The sequence below is a fragment of the Telmatherina bonti genome (assembly GCF_933228915.1).
Source record: "Telmatherina bonti genome assembly, chromosome: 5".
In the NCBI taxonomy this organism is placed as follows: domain Eukaryota; kingdom Metazoa; phylum Chordata; class Actinopteri; order Atheriniformes; family Telmatherinidae; genus Telmatherina; species Telmatherina bonti.
The window spans coordinates 4673355-4687746 of record NC_136623.1 but is presented as its reverse complement, the minus strand read 5'-3'; the positions used below and the strand labels follow the sequence as shown (position 1 = coordinate 4687746).

The window sequence follows — 14392 nt, the reverse complement described above, 5'->3', positions numbered from 1 at the left end:
CCCAGTGAAACCAGCTGGCTGGTTGCGTCCCAGTGAAACCTGCCGGTTACATGCCAGTGAAACGTGCTAGCTGGTTGCATCCCAGTGAAATCTGCTCGCTGGTTGCGTCCCAGTGAAACCTGCTAGTTGCGTCCCAGTGAAACCTGCTGGTTGCATCCCAGTGAAACCAGCTGGTTGCGTCCCAGTGAAACCTGCTAGCTGGTTGTGTCCCAGCAAAACCAGCTAGCTGGTTGCGTCCCAATGAAACCAGCTGGTTAAGTCCCAGTGAAACCTGCTGTTTGCATCTGAGTGAAAGCAGCTGGTTGCGTCCCAGTGAAACCAGCTGGCTGGTTGCGTCCCAGTGAAACCTGCTTGCTGGTTGCGTCCCAGTGAAACCAGCTGGTTGCGTCCCAGTGAAACTTGCTAGCTGGTTGCGTTCCAGTGAAACCAGCTGGTTGCATCCCAGTGAAACCTGCTGGTTGCGTCCCAGTAAAACCTGCTGGCTAGTTGCGTCCCAATGAAACCAGCTGCCTGGTTGTGTCCCAGTTAAACCTGCTGGCTGGTTGAATCCCAGTGAAACCTGCTGAATGGTTGCATCCCAGTGAAACCTGCTGCCTGGTTGCGTCCCAGTGAAAATTGTTGGCTGGTTCTGTCCCATTGAAACCTGCAGGTTGCATCCCAGTGAAACCTGCAAGCTGCTTGCGTCCCAGTGAAACCAGCTGGCTTGTTGCGTCCCAGTGAAACCTGCCGGTTACATGCCAGTGAAACCTGCCGGTTACATGCCAGTGAAACCTGCTAGCTGGTTGCATCCCAGTGAAATCTGCTCGCTGGTTGCGTCCCAGTGAAACCTGCTAGTTGCGTCCCAGTGAAACCTGCTGTTTGCGTCCCATTGAAACCTGCCAGCAGAGCTGACATGTGCACGCCTCTTCCAGAAGAATGGTCTGTATTTCCATTACCTGTAAAAGTTTGGAAGCACGTCAGAGACAACTTTTTGCTCTTTTAACATTTTTGGAATATTTAGTCACATATTTTCCGCAGGACGACAGACGTCTATTAACGCTTTCCGACCAAACTACTACTGTTGATAAACAAAATAATATACAAAAAAAAATTCGTTTAAATAATCATCTCTCTCACAGCACAGACATTAGTTGGCATCTCTTATGCAATGGAGACAAATGGACAAGATCCTTTAGCTTCTGTGTTATTCCAGACAATCAGAAGTCTCTTATGAGACGTGTGATTTATTCTGTAACCTGTTAAATATTTTCATTGCTACGTGTTTTAGTTCTTTTCAGTGATTTATACCAGCTGTAACTGTTTTAGCAGGAATGCTGTAAATCTCTGAGGAGTCAGAGTATGTATTTATACCTGTGTTTTTATTCAACATGAGTTCCAAAAGTACTTTTCTACTCATATTTTCACCTGCTGGACCGGTGAGTGTCCGTCACGCTTTCAACTGAAACGTTCTCCGCGTGAAACTGACGTCATGACGCCATGTGCGTCACTTAACTGAAGTTGGCTTCCTATTTGGATTTCACGTATCAGTTGTTTTGAGGGGAGAAAATGCCCGTTTTTCCACATTTTTCCACCTCAGACCAGATGTGGACTAGATACCACATTTCTAAATAATAAGCAAATTTAAAAAAAAAAAAATCTGATTCTAGTAAAATTATTATGTCTCCGAATTTTATAACATCTTGAATTTACAAGGCACTTGCCTACATTTTGTTAAAACTAGAAACTTGGGATTTTTTTGTCTTATTAAAATGATAATCTTAGTTGAAAAAAAAAAAAAAAAACCAACTCTTTCTATTCATTTATTTTGGTCACGTTAAACGTATCATACTTTTCACCAACCAGAAGCGAACTTCGGTGCCGCTGCGGGCTAATTAGCATCGGCTAACGGTGCGTCCAGCCGTGGACAGAAATCGTTTCTGCCGGTAAAAAGACGAGCTTATCGGTCTCTCTGAGTTACCTGATCTCTTCTGGTTGGTACCTGAACATGTTGTGATTATGTTTGTGTCATTTGTGAACATTAGGAAGCTGGCAGTGCTCTTCTCTGATTGGCTGAATTCATGACGTTTCCTGGTTGATTAAAATGATTGAAGTCTGATTATTTTCTGCGGATCAATAATAAGATGAAACTGCTGAGTTACCTGATAAATCACCTTTTCCCCACAGGACCTGAAGTTTCCTTCTGATTATTGATTAATTTGTCTGTGGGCATCAGTAAAGATGCAGAAAAACAAGGTTTATTATGGATATTTTTATGTTTATTTATTGTTTATTGGCTTGTTGTCAAGGAGACGGTGGATCCGCATGAGGAAGAGGAGATGAACGGGATGAAGGTGGAAGAAGAAGATGGAGGACAGGACTGTCAGCGTGCTGAAGGTCAGAGGTCATAAACTGCAGTTCCAACAAAACATTAATATTTACGCCACATGTTGAATCTCAACAGATCAGATGTGTTTCGCTGCAGGACCGACCGAACCGGACCCGCCGTCAGACCCGGCGTCCCGACGGCGCCACCGCTGCTCCATCTGTGGCCGGGAGTTTTCCCGCCCTTCCCGGCTGGCAGACCACGTGGCGTCCCACTCCGGCTTCAAGCCGCACGGCTGCTCCGTGTGCGGCAAACGCTTCACCAAGAAGATCAACGTGTTCGTCCACCAGCGCGTCCACACCGGCGAGAAGCCGTACTCCTGTCCGGACTGCGGGGCGAGCTACGCCCAGCCGGGCTGCCTGCGGAGGCACCGCCTCCAGCACGCCGCCGTGAAACCCCACCGCTGCTCCACCTGCGGCCGCGGATTCATCCAGCGGCGCCACCTCGTCCAGCACGAGCGGACGCACACTGGCGAGAAGCCCTTCTCCTGCCCGCTGTGTCCCAAACGCTTCGCCTCCAGGAACGGGCTGGTGGACCACCGGAACACCCACGTCCAGCCCAAACTCTTCTCCTGCTCCGTCTGCCAGAAGGCCTTCTCCTCCGCCTCCTCGTCCCGGGATCACGCCAGGCTGCACACGGGCCAGAAGCTCCACCCCTGCTCGCTGTGTGGGAGGAGCTTCAACCGTCCGGGTCTGCTTAGGAAACACCTGCAGCGCCACGCCGAGCAGCGCCACGCCGAGCAGCGCCACGCCGAGCAGCGCCACGCCGAGCAGCGCCACGCCGAGCAGCGCCACGCCGAGCAGCGCCACGCCGAGCAGCGCCACGGAGAGCAGCGCCACGCCGAGCAGCGCCACGGAGAGCAGCGCCACGGAGAGCAGCGCCACGCCGAGCAGCGACCGCAGACGGGAGGAGACGGCGCTGCGGCTCAGAGGAGGTCAGGTGTAACACCGTGTTTCGCTCCTCAGGACGAAACCCCGCCCCGCTGCTTCCTGTGCCAGTCAGAGTTCCTGGCAGCCGAGCAGCTGGAGGAGCACAAGCGGCTCGTCCACACGCCGCCGTTTGCCTGCGACGTCTGCGGCCGCTGCTTCTCCAGAGCATCCCGGCTTGCCGAGCACACCAGGACTCACACCGGGGAGAGACCGTTCCACTGCAGCGTCTGCAGCAAGAGCTTCTCGGCCCAGAGAGTCCTGAGGAAACACCAGCAGATCCACAGCAGGACGCCGTGCAGCTCTGCCGCCACGGCGCCACCGCAGGCGAGGACTTCTACCTTATTGCAGCTTTTGTTTCTTGGCTTTTTGTTTTGGTTCGGGTCCCTCCTCTCGTCAGGATCCTCCGCCGTCTGCAGGGTTTACGTGTTAACGTTTCGTGTGGATGTGTTCCAGAAACCCGAGGAGCTGCTCTGCACAGGAGGCGAGGAGGAAGAGGAGGCGGTGCGTTCACTGACCGGTGAGAAAAGAGCCGCTGGCGGTCCATGCTCATCTGCTGCAGCTTTTATGATTCCTTTTGTCCCTGAATGCAGCATGAGAATGTTAACCTGAGTCCAACTGGATTAGAAGGTTCAAACCAGGACAGGTGGAGACTAAAACCTGAAGGAGATGAAGGTGGGCGGCACGGTGGAGTAGTGGTCAGCCCTGCAGCCTCATAGCTCGCTTGTTCGAGCCTCGGCTGGGTGGGGGGTTATACTGATGGGAAATGATGAGAAATGAACAAGAGAAACTTGAAGTATTGAAAAGAGAAGAAAACATGCTGCCTGACCAGTCCCAGTCCAATCTAATCCCAGTCCCAGCCCAGTCTAATCCCAGTCCCAGTCCAGCCCAGTCTAATCCCAGTCCGAGTCCCAGTCCCAGTCCCAGTCCAGCCCAGTCTAATCCCAGTCCCAGTCCCAGTCCAGCCCAGTCTAATCCCAGTCCCAGTCCCAGTCCAGTCTAATCCCAGTCCCAGTCCCAGTCCAGCCCAGTCTAATCCGTCCCAGTCCCAGCCCAGTCTAATCCCAGTCCCAGTCCAGCCCAGTCTAATCCCAGTCCCAGTCCAGTCTAATCCCAGTCCCAGTCCAGTCTAATCCCAGTCCCAGTCCCAGTCCAGCCCAGTCTAATCCCAGTCCCAGTCCAGTCTTATCCCAGTCCCAGTCCAGTCTAATCCCAGTCCCAGTCCAGCCCAGTCTAATCCCAGCCCAGTCTAATCCCAGTCCCAGTCCAGCCCAGTCTAATCCCAGTCCCAGTCCCAGTCCAGCCCAGTCTAATCCCAGTCCCAGTCCCAGTCCAGTCTAATCCCATTCCCAGTCCCAGTCCAGCCCAGTCTAATCCCAGTCCCAGTCCCACTCCAGCCCAGTCTAATCCCAGTCCCAGTCCAGCCCAGTCTAATCCCAGTCCCAGTCCAGCCCAGTCTAATCCCAGTCCCAGTCCAGTCTAATCCCAGTCCCAGTCCAGCCCAGTCTAATCCCAGTCCCAGTCCAGTCTAATCCCAGTCCCAGTCCAGTCTAATCCCAGTCCAGCCCAGTCTAATCCCAGTCCCAGTCCAGTCTAATCCCAGTCCCAGTCCCAGTCCAGCCCAGTCTAATCCCAGTCCCAGTCCCACTCCAGCCCAGTCTAATCCCAGTCCAGCCCAGTCCCAGTCCCACTCCAGCCCAGTCTAATCCCAGTCCCAGTCCAGCCCAGTCTAATCCCAGTCCGAGTCCCAGTCCCAGTCCATCCCAGTCCCAGTCCCACTCCAGCCCAGTCTAATCCCAGTCCCAGTCCAGCCCAGTCTAATCCCAGTCCCAGTCCCACTCCAGCCCAGTCTAATCCCAGTCCCAGTCCAGTCTAATCCCAGTCCCAGTCCAGCCCAGTCTAATCCCAGTCCCAGCCCAGTCTAGTCCCAGTCCCAGTCCAGTCCAAGTCCTAAACCAGTCCCAGTCCAGTCCCAGTCCAGCCCAGTCTAGTCCCATTCCAGTCCCAGTCCGTCCAGTCCCAGTCCTAGTCCAGTCCCAGTCCCAGTCCTAGTCCAGTCCCAGTCCCAGTCCAGCCCAGTCTAATCCCAGTCCCAGTCCGAGTCCCAGTCCCAGTCCCACTCCAGCCCAGTCTAATCCCAGTCCCAGTCCAGCCCAGTCTAATCCCAGTCCGAGTCCCAGTCCCAGTCCATTCCAGTCCCAGTCCCACTCCAGCCCAGTCTAATCCCAGTCCCAGTCCAGCCCAGTCTAATCCCAGTCCCACTCCAGCCCAGTCTAATCCCAGTCCCAGTCCAGTCTAATCCCAGTCCCAGTCCCAGTCCCACTCCAGCCCAGTCTAATCCCAGTCCCAGTCCAGCCCAGTCTAATCCCAGTCCGAGTCCCAGTCCCAGTCCATTCCAGTCCCAGTCCCACTCCAGCCCAGTCTAATCCCAGTCCCAGTCCAGCCCAGTCTAATCCCAGTCCCACTCCAGCCCAGTCTAATCCCAGTCCCAGTCCAGTCTAATCCCAGTCCCAGTCCAGCCCAGTCTAATCCCAGTCCCAGTCCCAGTCCAGCCCAGTCTAATCCCAGTCCCAGTCCAGTCTAATCCCAGTCCCAGTCCCAGCCCAGTCTAATCCCAGTCCCAGTCCAGTCTAATCCAGGTCCCAGCCCAGTCTAATCCCAGTCCAGTCTAATCCCAGTCCCAGTCCAGTCTAATCCCAGTCCCAGTCCCAGTCCAGCCTAATCCCATTCCCAGTCCCAGTCCAGCCCAGTCTAATCCCAGTCCCAGTCCTAGTCCAGCCTAATACCAGTCCCAGTCCAGCCCAGTCTAATCCCAGTCCGTCCGAGTCCCAGTCCCAGTCCATCCCAGTCCCAGTCCCACTCCAGCCCAGTCTAATCCCAGTCCCAGTCCAGCCCAGTCTAATCCCAGTCCTAGTCCCAGTCCAGCCCAGTCTAATCCCAGTCCCAGTCCTACTCCAGCCCAGTCTAATCCCAGTCCCAGTCCAGCCCAGTCTAATCCCAATCCCAGTCCCAGTCCCAGTCCAGCCTAATCCCATTCCCAGTCCTAGTCCAGCCCAGTCTAATCCCAGTCCCAGTCCTAGTCCAGCCTAATACCATTCCCAGTCCCAGTCCAGCCCAGTCTAATCCCAGTCCCACTCCCAGTCCAGCCAGTCTAATCCCAGTCCCAGTCCAGCCCAGTCTAGTCCCAGTCCAGTCCGAGTCCCAGTCCCAGTCCAGCCCAGTCTAATCCCAGTCCCAGTCCAGCCCAGTCTAATCCCAGTCCCAGTCCGAGTCCCAGTCCCAGTCCAGCCCAGTCTAATCCCAGTCCCAGTCCAGCCCAGTCTAATCCCAGTCCCAGTCCAGTCTAATCCCAGTCCCAGTCCCAGCCCAGTCTAATCCCAGTCCCAGTCCACTCTAATCCCAGTCCCAGTCCAGTCTAATCCAGGTCCCAGCCCAGTCTAATCCCAGTCCCAGTCCCAGTCCAGTCTAATCCCAGTCCCAGTCCAGTCTAATCCCAGTCCCAGTCCAGTCTAATCCCAGTCCGTCCCAGTCCAGCCCAGTCTAATCCCAGTCCAAGTCCCAGCCCAGTCTAATCCCAGTCCCAGTCCCTGCCCAGTCCAATCCCAGTCCCAGTCCAGTCTAATCCCAGTCCCAGTCCCAGTCCAGCCCAGTCTAATCCCAGTCCCAGTCCAGCCCAGTCTAATCCCAGTCCCAGTCCAGTCTAATCCCAGTCCCAGTCCAGCCCAGTCTAATCCCAGTCCCAGTCCAGCCCAGTCTAATCCCAGTCCAGCCCAGTCTAATCCCAGTCCCAGTCCAGCCCAGTCTAATCCCATTCCCAGTCCAGCCTAATCCCAGTCCCACTCCCAGTCCAGCCCAGTCTAATCCCAGTCCCAGTCCCACTCCAGCCCAGTCTAATCCCAGTCCCAGTCCAGCCCAGTCTAATCCCAGTCCCAGTCCAGCCCAGTCTAATCCCAGTCCCAGTCCAGTCTAATTCCAGTCCCAGTCCCAGTCCATTCCAGTCCCAGTCCCACTCCAGCCCAGTCTAATCCCAGTCCCAGTCCAGCCCAGTCTAATCCCAGTCCCAGTCCCACTCCAGCCCAGTCTAATCCCAGTCCCAGTCCAGTCTAATCCCAGTCCCAGTCCAGCCCAGTCTAATCCCAGTCCCAGTCCAGTCTAATCCCAGTCCCAGTCCAGTCCGAGTCCCAGTCCCAGTCCAGTCCGAGTCCCAGTCCAGCCCAGTCTAATCCCAGTCCCAGCCCAGTCTAATCCCAGTCCCAGTCCAGTCTAATCCCAGTCCCAGTCCCAGTCCAGCCCAGTCTAATCCCAGTCCCAGTCCAGTCTAATCCCAGTCCCAGTCCAGCCCAGTCTAATCCCAGTCCCAGTCCAGTCTAATCCCAGTCCAGCCCAGTCTAATCCCAGTCCCAGTCCAGTCTAATCCCAGTCCCAGTCCCAGTCCAGCCCAGTCTAATCCCAGTCCCAGTCCCAGTCCCACTCCAGCCCAGTCTAATCCCAGTCCAGCCCAGTCCCAGTCCCACTCCAGCCCAGTCTAATCCCAGTCCCAGTCCAGCCCAGTCTAATCCCAGTCCGAGTCCCAGTCCCAGTCCATCCCAGTCCCAGTCCCACTCCAGCCCAGTCTAATCCCAGTCCCAGTCCAGCCCAGTCTAATCCCAGTCCCAGTCCCACTCCAGCCCAGTCTAATCCCAGTCCCAGTCCAGTCTAATCCCAGTCCCAGTCCAGCCCAGTCTAATCCCAGTCCCAGCCCAGTCTAGTCCCAGTCCCAGTCCAGTCCAAGTCCTAAACCAGTCCCAGTCCAGTCCCAGTCCAGTCCCAGTCCGTCCAGTCCCAGTCCTAGTCCAGTCCCAGTCCCAGTCCTAGTCCAGTCCCAGTCCCAGTCCAGCCCAGTCTAATCCCAGTCCCAGTCCGAGTCCCAGTCCCAGTCCCACTCCAGCCCAGTCTAATCCCAGTCCCAGTCCAGCCCAGTCTAATCCCAGTCCGAGTCCCAGTCCCAGTCCATTCCAGTCCCAGTCCCACTCCAGCCCAGTCTAATCCCAGTCCCAGTCCAGCCCAGTCTAATCTCAGTCCCAGTCCAGCCCAGTCTAATCCCAGTCCCAGTCCCACTCCAGCCCAGTCTAATCCCAGTCCCAGTCCAGTCTAATCCCAGTCCCAGTCCAGCCCAGTCTAGTCCCATTCCAGTCCCAGTCCGTCCAGTCCCAGTCCTAGTCCAGTCCCAGTCCCAGTCCTAGTCCAGTCCCAGTCCAGCCCAGTCTAATCCCAGTCCCAGTCCGAGTCCCAGTCCCAGTCCCACTCCAGCCCAGTCTAATCCCAGTCCCAGTCCAGCCCAGTCTAATCCCAGTCCGAGTCCCAGTCCCAGTCCATTCCAGTCCCAGTCCCACTCCAGCCCAGTCTAATCCCAGTCCCAGTCCAGCCCAGTCTAATCTCAGTCCCAGTCCAGCCCAGTCTAATCCCAGTCCCAGTCCCACTCCAGCCCAGTCTAATCCCAGTCCCAGTCCCAGTCCCAGTCCATCCCAGTCCCAGTCCCACTCCAGCCCAGTCTAATCCCAGTCCTAGTCCAGCCCAGTCTAATCCCAGTCCCAGTCCTACTCCAGCCCAGTCTAATCCCAGTCCAGCCCAGTCTAATCCCAGTCCCAGTCCGAGTCCAGCCTAATCCCATTCCCAGTCCCAGTCCAGCCCACTCTAATCCCAGTCCCACTCCCAGTCCAGCCAGTCTAATCCCAGTCCCAGTCCAGCCCAGTCTAGTCCCAGTCCAGTCCCAGTCCAGCCCAGTCTAATCCCAGTCCCAGTCCAGCCCAGTCTAATCCCAGTCCCAGTCCCAGTCCAGCCTAATCCCATTCCCAGTCCCAGTCCAGCCCAGTCTAATCCCAGTCCCAGTCCTAGTCCAGCCTAATCCCAGTCCCAGTCCAGCCCAGTCTAATCCCAGTCCGTCTAATCCCAGTCCCAGTCCAGTCTAATCCCAGTCCCAGTCCAGCCCAGTCTAATCCCAGTCCCAGTCCAGTCTTATCCCAGTCCCACTCCAGTCTAATCCCAGTCCCAGTCCAGTCTAATCCCTGTCCCAGTCCAGCCCAGTCTAATCCCAGTCCCAGTCCAGCCCAGTCTAATCCGTCCCAGTCCCAGTCCAGCCCAGTCTAATCCCAGTCCCAGTCCCAGTCCAGCCTAATCCCATTCCCAGTCCCAGTCCAGCCCAGTCTAATCCCAGTCCCAGTCCCACTCCAGCCCAGTCTAATCCCAGTCCCAGTCCAGCCCAGTCTAATCCCAGTCCCAGTCCAGCCCAGTCTAATCCCAGTCCCAGTCCAGCCTAATCCCATTCCCAGTCCCAGTCCAGCCAGTCTAATCCCAGTCCCAGTCCAGCCCAGTCTAGTCCCAGTCCAAGTCCCAGTCCCAGTCCAGCCCAGTCTAATCCCAGTCCCAGTCAGCCCAGTCTAATCCCAGTCCGAGTCCCAGTCCCAGTCCAGCCCAGTCTAATCCCAGTCCCAGTCCCAGTCCAGTCTAATCCCAGTCCCTGCCCAGTCTAATCCCAGTCCCAGTCCAGCCCAGTCTAATCCCAGTCCCAGTCTAATCCCAGTCCCAGTCCAGTCTAATCCCAGTCCCAGTCCAGTCTTATCCCAGTCCCACTCCAGTCTAATCCCAGTCCCAGTCCAGTCTAATCCCTGTCCCAGTCCAGCCCAGTCTAATCCCAGTCCCAGTCCAGCCCAGTCTAATCCCAGTCCCAGTCCAGCCCAGTCTAATCCCAGTCCCAGTCCCAGTCCAGCCTAATCCCATTCCCAGTCCCAGTCCAGCCCAGTCTAATCCCAGTCCCAGTCCCACTCCAGCCCAGTCTAATCCCGGTCCCAGTCCAGCCCAGTCTAATCCCAGTCCCAGTCCAGCCTAATCCCAGTCCCAGTCCAGCCCAGTCTAATCCCAGTCCCAGTCCAGCCCAGTCTAATCCCAGTCCAGCCCAGTCTAATCCCAGTCCGAGTCCCAGTCCCAGTCCAGCCCAGTCTAATCCCAGTCCCAGTCCAGCCCAGTCTAATCCCAGTCCAGCCCAGTCTAATCCCAGTCCGAGTCCCAGTCCCAGTCCAGCCCAGTCTAATCCCAGTCCCAGTCCAGCCCAGTCTAATCCCAGTCCCAGTCCCAGTCCAGCCTAATCCCATTCCCAGTCCCAGTCCAGCCAGTCTAATCCCAGTCCCAGTCCAGCCCAGTCTAGTCCCAGTCCGAGTCCCAGTCCCAGTCCAGCCCAGTCTAATCCCAGTCCCAGTCAGCCCAGTCTAATCCCAGTCCCAGTCCCAGTCCCAGTCCAGCCCAGTCTAATCCCAGTCCCAGTCCCAGTCCAGTCTAATCCCAGTCCCTGCCCAGTCTAATCCCAGTCCCAGTCCAGCCCAGTCTAATCCCAGTCCGTCTAATCCCAGTCCCAGTCCAGTCTAATCCCAGTCCCAGTCCAGCCCAGTCTAATCCCAGTCCCAGTCCAGTCTTATCCCAGTCCCACTCCAGTCTAATCCCAGTCCCAGTCCAGTCTAATCCCTGTCCCAGTCCAGCCCAGTCTAATCCCAGTCCCAGTCCAGCCCAGTCTAATCCGTCCCAGTCCCAGTCCAGCCCAGTCTAATCCCAGTCCCAGTCCCAGTCCAGCCTAATCCCATTCCCAGTCCCAGTCCAGCCCAGTCTAATCCCAGTCCCAGTCCCACTCCAGCCCAGTCTAATCCCAGTCCCAGTCCAGCCCAGTCTAATCCCAGTCCCAGTCCAGCCCAGTCTAATCCCAGTCCCAGTCCAGCCTAATCCCATTCCCAGTCCCAGTCCAGCCAGTCTAATCCCAGTCCCAGTCCAGCCCAGTCTAGTCCCAGTCCAAGTCCCAGTCCCAGTCCAGCCCAGTCTAATCCCAGTCCCAGTCAGCCCAGTCTAATCCCAGTCCGAGTCCCAGTCCCAGTCCAGCCCAGTCTAATCCCAGTCCCAGTCCCAGTCCAGTCTAATCCCAGTCCCTGCCCAGTCTAATCCCAGTCCCAGTCCAGCCCAGTCTAATCCCAGTCCCAGTCTAATCCCAGTCCCAGTCCAGTCTAATCCCAGTCCCAGTCCAGTCTTATCCCAGTCCCACTCCAGTCTAATCCCAGTCCCAGTCCAGTCTAATCCCTGTCCCAGTCCAGCCCAGTCTAATCCCAGTCCCAGTCCAGCCCAGTCTAATCCCAGTCCCAGTCCAGCCCAGTCTAATCCCAGTCCCAGTCCCAGTCCAGCCTAATCCCATTCCCAGTCCCAGTCCAGCCCAGTCTAATCCCAGTCCCAGTCCCACTCCAGCCCAGTCTAATCCCGGTCCCAGTCCAGCCCAGTCTAATCCCAGTCCCAGTCCAGCCTAATCCCAGTCCCAGTCCAGCCCAGTCTAATCCCAGTCCCACTCCCAGTCCAGCCCAGTCTAATCCCAGTCCCAGTCCAGCCCAGTCTAATCCCAGTCCAGCCCAGTCTAATCCCAGTCCGAGTCCCAGTCCCAGTCCAGCCCAGTCTAATCCCAGTCCCAGTCCAGCCCAGTCTAATCCCAGTCCAGCCCAGTCTAATCCCAGTCCGAGTCCCAGTCCCAGTCCAGCCCAGTCTAATCCCAGTCCCAGTCCAGCCCAGTCTAATCCCAGTCCCAGTCCAGTCTAATCCCAGTCCCAGTCCAGCCCAGTCTAATCCCAGTCCCAGTCCAGTCTAATCCCAGTCCCAGCCCAATCTAATCCCAGTCCAGCCCAGTCTAATCCCAGTCCAGCCCAGTCTAATCCCAGTCCCAGTCCGAGTCCCAGTCCCAGTCCATCCCAGTCCCAGTCCCACTCCAGCCCAGTCTAATCCCAGTCCCAGTCCAGCCCAGTCTAATCCCAGTCCTAGTCCCAGTCCAGCCCAGTCTAATCCCAGTCCCAGTCCTACTCCAGCCCAGTCTAATCCCAGTCCCAGTCCAGCCCAGTCTAATCCCAGTCCCAGTCCCAGTCCAGTCTAATCCCAGTCCCAGTCCAGTCTAATCCCAGTCCCAGTCCAGCCCAGTCTAATCCCAGTCCCAGTCCAGTCTTATCCCAGTCCCAGTCCAGTCTAATCCCAGTCCCAGTCCAGCCCAGTCTAATCCCAGTCCAGTCTAATCCCAGTCCAGCCCAGTCTAATCCCAGTCCCAGTCCCAGTCCAGCCCAGTCTAATCCCAGTCCCAGTCCAGCCTAATCCCATTCCCAGTCCCAGTCCAGCCCAGTCTAATCCCAGTCCCAGTCCCAGTCCAGCCCAGTCTAATCCCAGTCCCAGTCCAGCCCAGTCTAATCCCAGTCCCAGTCCAGCCCAGTCTAATCCCAGTCCCAGTCCAGTCTAATCCCAGTCCCAGTCCCAGTCCAGCCCAGTCTAATCCCAGTCCCAGTCCAGTCTAATCCCAGTCCCAGCCCAGTCTAATCCCAGTCCCAGTCCAGTCTAATCCCAGTCCCAGTCCCAGTCCTAGTCCAGTCCCAGTCCAGTCCCAGTCTAGTCCCAGTCCCAGTCCAGTCCCAGTCCATCCCAGTCTAGTCCCAGTCCCAGTCCAGTCCCAGTCCAGCCCAGTCTAATCCCAGTCCCAGTCCCACTCCAGCCCAGTCTAATCCCAGTCCCAGTCCCAGTCTAATCCCAGTCCCAGTCCAGTCTAATCCCAGTCCCAGTCCCAGTCCTAGTCCAGTCCCAGTCCAGTCCCAGTCTAGTCCCAGTCCCAGTCCAGTCCCAGTCCATCCCAGTCTAGTCCCAGTCCCAGTCCAGTCCCAGTCCAGCCCAGTCTAATCCCAGTCCCAGTCCAGTCTAATCCCAGTCCCAGTCCCAGTCCAGCCCAGTCTAATCCCAGTCCCAGTCCAGTCTAATCCCAGTCCCAGCCCAGTCGAATCCCAGTTCCAGTCCAGTCTAATCCCAGTCCCAGTCCTAGTCCAGTCCCATTCCAGTCCCAGTCCCAGTCCAGTCCCAGTCCAGCCCAGTCTAGTCCCATTCCAGTCCCAGTCCCAGTCCAGTCCAGTCCCAGTCCAGCCCAGTCTAGTCCCAGTCCCAGTCCAGTCCCAGTCCAGCCCAGTCTAGTCCCATTCCAGTCCCAGTCCCAGTCCAGTCCCAGTCCCAGTCCAGCCCAGTCTAATCCCAGTCCGAGTCCCAGTCCCAGTCCATCCCAGTCCCAGTCCCACTCCAGCCCAGTCTAATACCAGTCCCAGCCCAGTCTAATCCCAGTCCCAGTCCGAGTCCCAGTCCCAGTCCATCCCAGTCCCAGTCCCACTCCAGCCCAGTCTAATCCCAGTCCCAGTCCAGCCCAGTCTAATCCCAGTCCTAGTCCCAGTCCAGCCCAGTCTAATCCCAGTCCCAGTCCTACTCCAGCCCAGTCTAATCCCAGTCCCAGTCCAGCCCAGTCTAATCCCAGTCCCAGTCCCAGTCCAGCCTAATCCCATTCCCAGTCCCAGTCCAGCCCAGTCTAATCCCAGTCCCAGTCCTAGTCCAGCCTAATAACAGTCCCAGTCCAGCCCAGTCTAATCCCAGTCCGAGTCCCAGTCCCAGTCCATCCCAGTCCCAGTCCCAGTCCAGCCCAGTCTAATCCCAGTCCCAGTCCTCGTCCAGCCTAATACCAGTCCCAGTCCAGCCCAGTCTAATCCCAGTCCGAGTCCCAGTCCCAGTCCAGCCCAGTCTAATCCCAGTCCCAGTCCAGTCTAATCCCAGTCCCAGCCCAGTCGAATCCCAGTCCCAGTCCAGTCTAATCCCAGTCCCAGTCCTAGTCCAGTCCCATTCCAGTCCCAGTCCCAGTCCAGTCCCAGTCCAGCCCAGTCTAGTCCCATTCCAGTCCCAGTCCAGTCCCAGTCCAGCCCAGTCTAGTCCCATTCCAGTCCCAGTCCGTCCAGCCCAGTCTAGTCCCAGTCCCAGTCCAGTCCCAGTCCCAGTCCAGTCCAGTCCCAGTCCAGCCCAGTCTAGTCCCAGTCCCAGTCCCAGTCCAGTCCCAGTCCAGCCCAGTCTAGTCCCATTCCAGTCCCAGTCCCAGTCCAGTCCCAGTCCCAGTCCAGCCCAGTCTAATCCCAGTCCGAGTCCCAGTCCCAGTCCATCCCAGTCCCAGTCCCACTCCAGCCCAGTCTAATACCAGTCCCAGCCCAGTCTAATCCCAGTCCCAGTCCGAGTCCCAGTCCCAGTCCATCCCAGTCCCAGTCCCACT

At 57.0% G+C, this 14392-nt stretch overlaps 1 protein-coding gene across 3 annotated transcripts in view; it reads left to right on the top strand.

Moving 5' to 3' along the window:
- The first annotated feature begins 1859 nt into the window (after positions 1-1859).
- Positions 1860-14392, top strand: part of LOC306755667 (uncharacterized protein) — a 53814-nt gene continuing 41281 nt past the window's right edge. For 2 of the 3 annotated variants that reach the window (XR_013771301.1, XM_079240159.1), the window contains exons 1-4: positions 1872-1970; positions 2286-2373; positions 2462-3615; positions 3745-3808. Coding sequence is in view for 1 of the 3 variants with exons in the window: in XM_079240159.1 (XP_079096285.1) it covers positions 2316-2373; positions 2462-3615; positions 3745-3808 (1276 nt within the window). In the remaining 2 variants the exon portion in view is untranslated. Of the gene's footprint in view, positions 1971-2285; positions 2374-2461; positions 3616-3744; positions 3809-14392 lie in introns of all 3 variants that reach the window. The other variant, XR_013771300.1, reaches the window with a different exon arrangement.